Source organism: Pleurodeles waltl, chromosome 1_1, assembly GCF_031143425.1.
Source record: "Pleurodeles waltl isolate 20211129_DDA chromosome 1_1, aPleWal1.hap1.20221129, whole genome shotgun sequence".
Lineage (NCBI taxonomy): Eukaryota > Metazoa > Chordata > Amphibia > Caudata > Salamandridae > Pleurodeles > Pleurodeles waltl.
In genome coordinates, this window is record NC_090436.1 from 853078189 (window position 1) to 853084298 (window position 6110).

Genomic DNA, 6110 nt, shown 5'->3' on the forward strand with positions numbered 1-6110 from the left:
TGAGGTGTCAAAGAATATTGTTTTATGATTCAGTGAGTTTATTGGGGGCTATGTTACAGAAAGCCATGTCTCGCCGTAATAATGATTAATAATGTTTATGGGCTATCATGCACATTTGGTTAATAAATAAAAGCGGCCAAGTTATATTCCACAAAAAGAATTGTACATTGCTAGTTGCTTTTAAATGTGTTTATGGGGAAATCATGGGCTCCTTAAGAAGGTACTGGGGTGAGACAAGTGCAGGAGTTATGGACCTTGCATTTTTTGCCTTTTCTGTAATGGTCCCCTCGCCCTCTGCTTTCAGTTCCTTACGCCCTCTGTTCCTGCTTATCTGAGGCTCTCCTTTGTTCCATGCTCCTACCGAAAAAGCAGTGGCGGTCGGCAGCTTTAGGAGGGAGGGAGGGGGCGGGCGGGATACACATACACCCACACACCCAAACACACTCATTCTTTCACACACAGACATGCATGCACGCACATCCATTAACAACACTCACACCATTCAAACATGCACGCACGCACCAAACATTCATTTTAAAAGATCACACACTCATTCTTTCACACACACACGCACGCACGCACACCTATTAAAACACTCATAACACTCAAACATGCACGTGCGCACCAAACATTCAATTTAAAACATCACACACACACACACACACACTTACCTTCAGCATCCAGGTCACTGATTGACACTCGCCCTGGGCACTTCAGGGCTTAAACCTGAAGCACTCAGGGAGAGTGTCAATTGGTGACGCTTTCCTCGTCACCCAGTGGAGGGCCTCAAGGCCCCTTTGCTGGGCCGAGGAGGTCACGCCCATAGGAGCTGTGACCTCCTCGGCCCAGCAAAGTTCAGCTCAGGCAACCAGGAGTGTGCGCGAATCGCGCATGTCTGCTCCTGGCTGCCTGAGCTGAACATGGAGAGTGTCTGTCAGGCTGACCTTTGTTCAGCCCGGCAGACGCTCTTCATGAGGGGCAAAAGGTGGGGGGGCGTGGCCCCTCCGCCCTAAAGGACGGGCCGCCACTGCCAAAAAGGGTGGGGGTGGCATCACTCGTGCCCGCAGCGTCATCCCATCGCCACCATGGCAGAAGCCACCTCCTCACCCCGTGCCAAACCATCAATGTTCCATCAGCTCCCCCGCCTGCCAGCCCTACCCCAACAACTACCCGGCTCCAGCAAAACATGACGGGGGAAAAGCTCAAACTGTGCAGCAAGCCCACTCCCCAATTCCAGCATTACTAAGAAGCCGCACTATGTGATACTGGGCAAATACCAGGTTCCCCGAGCATCCCGTTTGCTCCTCGTTGACTGGCATCACCGAACAACGCCGGGACACGGTCTATCGTAAAGCAAAACTCCTACACCTCCGTCTCGGCGCTAGAGGTTCCCTGCCAAGACAACAAGACCTGTCGCACTACTCTTCCTTGGCCTGGAAAAGCCACGCCTTTAACTTCGTCCGAGAAAAAGCTATCTGTTTCTCCTGTCTGAGGCCAGGAGACATGGAATTCCACAGTTTGGGGGCCAAAAACCTGAACGAACGCCCCCGCACCCCTGCGCCCTCTTAATCCAGCACTGCCAGTGAATGCGCTGTGTGCCTGAGAACCTTCTGTCGCAAATGACTGTGGCCTCAATTCACAATTGGGCACATGAACTATAGAGTTATTTTTACGCCATGCATGCCAGCCCAGGGCTTCAATGAAGCGGAGCATGGTCTCTCACTCCCGAGTACCAGGTAGTTTTGCCAGCACGCACTCGATATAGCTGAGACCACGCAGCATGTCTGATTGGCCTTCGGAAACTTAAGGCTGAGAACTGCAGCCATCTGTTTCCTTGCTGTGCCCAACAAGCCGTCTGTGCAGTCTGGTCTCCAGAGGGTACCTGTGCGGGCCTCTCGGACTGAAGGCATTCTCTGGCATGATGCAGTGCCCGGGCGTTTTCACTCCTCACTTAAGGACCTGTTGGCTGTCATCCGTGACATTTCTTTCAGCTCTGCCCGTGTGATGCCTTTCTTCAGCAGGGAAATCACGCTGAAGGTGACTTGAATGAGGTACAGACAGTGATGGGTTGCCGGCAGCCTGTGCCACTGATAGTTCAGGTGGCAAACATTCCCTGTAACAAGAGTACGTGAACATGGCTTAGAAGGTATTTGACTACTCTCACGTACACGTGGCACAGTGTGCTTCGATCTCTGGGGTTTAAACAATGTTCCACCACCTGGGACTGCAATTAGAAGTAGGTGGCTGTGTTGGCCTGAGAGGAGCTATAATCTGTCACTTAAGTTGTTAAATGGCGAGGGAGTGGCTTCATTTCCTTGCTGGAAGCTGGACTAGCATTGTGGGCTGCATTGGTCCTCGAGGGCGGGTGTCAGCCTAGTCTATTACAAAGTGAATTTATCAGTGAATGACCTATTTCTGCGGGCTGCCCGGTAGACTCCCACTCTTTCCACAGCAGCTTCGGTACAGGTACAAACTGGTGCACACTTACACACCCCATCCTTCGGACCGTTTACCGTAGTACCGTATGAGCTAAAGGAACCCCACTCTGCCTAGTACCCTATCTATCCCAAGGCCGTACTGCTCCCTTAGCCCTCCTCACCCTGTACACACACACTATGCTGCAGGTGCCGGCGGTTAAATACCTTCCACCCCAAGGTCACATTCCTCTAGCTAAATTTACGACTGGGCTGGACCAGTGTCGCCGTCCACCGACCAGTAACTTTTCTTCCTGCCTTCATCGTCCTTATTACCCCTGACCAGTCCTGGTACTGCTCCCCGGGGGTTTCCTCCACTAAGAACCATGGTCCAGTCATGTCCCCCACCCCTTTGGGTGGGAGTCCGAAACAAGGGGCACTGTCTGCACTCTAGTCGCAGCCCCTTCAGTGACCCATCTGACAGTCATCTGGTTTTCCTCATTTCTCCCGCTGCACTGTCAGCCTGCTGTACGCACCAAACTACCCGCTGACTAGGCTTGTCTCTGCATCAGTCCATCGCCCATGCTCTTAGCAGTTTTGACTGGTGCTATCCTAGCTTTCCAGCAAGGATGGATAATAGTTTGAATCATTTAGCTTACTCCTTTGTAGGGTTGCTGCACCTTTATTTAGGGTTGGCCCAATGTTGGTGCCTGCTTTTTCATTCTGGATAAGGCCCATATTTTGACTTAGGGTGTAAGTGTGCGGCAGAGGGTAGGGAAGACACATCATACTCCATGCCTACCCCCGAAACGTATATTTTAAAAGCATTAAGTAATGTGTTACATTTTTTCACAACAGAACATGCTGGGTGGCATACATCATTAATTATTCTGACAAGACAAACATGCACATACATCTACCAAGATGTGCAAGATTAGAGTGTGCATGTTTTCAAAACGCGCATATTGAATATTAGACTGGGATTGTGCTTCGGTAACTGGAATGAGCTTCCAAGATTAGCTAAGGTCAAACTGTCCAAAAGTTCGTAAATGTTTTGGAAGTGGTGCACTGTCCATATTATACTTTAGTTCTCATATGAAATTGGGTTCCTGTATGTTAAAACATCATAGAAAGTGGGAAAGTAGTTTTATTTATTGTGACCGTATTGTGGAGTGTAAACAAACATTCACAAGTATGCAGCTCAAAATACATTCAAATTGACTTGTACAGGCGCCTAGCTTGCCTTAGAATGTGCTTAATTGCACAATCCGATGCATGTTAAAATTGCCGCAAAAATTGTAATTGTTTCTCAGTATGACTTCAAATCATTGGTTATTTGTTCTATACATAATACCATGGAGTAGTGTGATTTTTAATTACAATATGTTTGTTGCTGATCTGATCTTGAACTGAGTTCCTTGTCAGGGGATGACAAAAGCATTGCCATAAAGTTACAGTGATGTATATCATTATCTGTTTTGGGGATTGAACGGAAGATACAACAAATACCCTAGAAAGAGCCATACACATTAAACTGATTAGAGTCACCATAAAATATTAAGATGAGGGAAACAGTTGAGGTCAAATGTGTATAATGATATAACTTAATGCTGCCCTAAAATACTTATATCACTATCTTCTTTATTTCTTTCCATGTCTCTCTCACATATCTTCCTACTCTTCTATATCCTCATTCTTTAGGTTCTCATTTCTCCCTATTCTCTCCCCACCCTTTCCATTCTCTTATTTTCCTTTCACTCTTCCATTTTCTTCTTAGCATTCATTTTTCCCTCATAATAGGCTCCACAAGTATTCGTTTATAAAACAGTAATAATATTAGATAAAGAGCAACAACCCAGGCATTGTGGCCAGTGGTAAAGAATAGCCAGAAATCAGCAGCTGCTTATAAAGTAATGATGGGAAAAACAAGTGCAACCACGGAACACATTCCAGAGGTCAAGAATTATTAGAAGGGTTAGTCAGAGACGGGGGAAAAGGGGGGAAGGAGAAGCGAGTGGACAGGCGAGTAGCAAAAGACAAGGGAGGTGGATGAAAGCAGGAGAATTCAAATAGCTCATCTCGTCCACAAAAAGGCATGAGAGCACACATGGTGCTTGTAGCAAATCTAATGGGACTAACACACAAAAGATGAAAGTGCAGCTAAATAAATTGATAATGCCATAACCTAAATAGTTATACTTTGAGGATTGCTTACTAGTTTTGAATTCAATGCCTAACCCAGTTTATTCATAAGAAAACAATACCAAACATATATCCAGTGCAATTGTGAATTAGCATTCAGTGAATGGGGTAGGTTCATTTCTCTATAGTGACACATAAGCGATAAAAAGTTCATTTTTTTACATTATTTTATACAACAGTCAATAATGACATCCATATCTATGCAAATGTATTGTAATTAAATGAGGTGGCATTTAAGCTCTTTCGATAAGCTGTAACTTACAAACAAATTGGATAAGATACGGAAAAAATACGATGCGAGGGAGAGGATACGATCAGGATTGTGAACAGATTCCCTTCCCAGCCGTCATAAATATAAAAAATGATATAGCTGTGTTTTAAAAATGTTGTTCCACCTCTAGGCCTGCTTTGTGAAGGATGAAACTTTCATAGTGATTCGCACAGGGTACTCAGATTGAGGGCGAAGCTTCAATAAAGCTCAACAGACACTCTCCTCTTGGTACTGCAAGAACAAAATAGCAAAGTATCGTCATTGCCAATCTTTCATTCCCTCTTGAGGCCCAAAACCTCAAAATTAACAAAGGTAGGAAACATGCCACGATCTTCTTGGTACAGCAGGTGCTGAAGTAGTGGTATGTTATTGTCTAATATTTTTTCGCTTTCCCCCCACCATTACCATTGCAGAGTGATTACAAAATGAACATATTTTCATCGAAATTAAAACTTAAGTGGGGATAGTTTTTGTCATAATCATGTAAAATCATATTGCTCAAAAAAGGTCTTTAAGCTTTTTCTTTGTAAAAAGTTTGAAGAAGATCGAAACTTCCTGTTGCTGAAATTATTCATTGCACACCTATGATGTAGTGGTACTCTGCAGACCTAGAAGATAAAAATACTTTATCTTTATTTAAAACAAAATCAGAACTGCTTTATGTACAAAAATAGCAAATGTTAAAACAAATGTAAAAGACGTATTAATTCAAAGGCATCTGGCACACTAAAGAATGATATTACAATATAGCTCAAGCTTTGCCCAAAATTGCAATCATAAAATATTTTATAAATATACTTTTTAAGTATGTTTCTGTGCATTTTACAAAGGATGTGAGAAGGACACTGTGACAAGCTGATTTTTAAACAGTAAGGCTTTTGATGTTGTAGGCCATTTCTTCTGCCGCTTATAATGTTGAGAGCCTCTAGGGGACGTTTTGCAGTATTCACATTTTTTGAACCTGCTGTTAAACTCAGAAATTCAGTTAGTTGTAATTTCGTGATAAGTATGCACTGATCATTTTGCTGTGTGTGCTATTGTATATATTTTTGTTTTTAATTGTTATGAATTTTAGGACAAGTAAATTGAATTGTATGTCACAATTTCTACCTCGTTTATATTGGCCTATCTCTGTATCACCACCATTATGATAACCTCCAACTATATCAACTTGTTAAGTGCAACACTGTTTTTACCTTTATATCGTATACCATTTTATCAGC

General features: G+C 43.9%; 1 protein-coding gene across 3 annotated transcripts in view; it reads right to left on the bottom strand.

Annotated features, from left to right (window-relative positions):
- Positions 1 to 3549: 3549 nt before the first annotated feature.
- NMRK1 (nicotinamide riboside kinase 1) overlaps positions 3550 to 6110 on the bottom strand; it is a 290988-nt gene continuing 288427 nt past the window's right edge. For all 3 annotated transcript variants that reach the window (XM_069229279.1, XM_069229255.1, XM_069229302.1), the window contains one exon: positions 3550 to 5495. In XM_069229279.1, the coding sequence (XP_069085380.1) occupies positions 5470 to 5495 (26 nt within the window). In that variant the 3' untranslated portion in view covers positions 3550 to 5469. The remainder of the gene's footprint in view (positions 5496 to 6110) is intronic.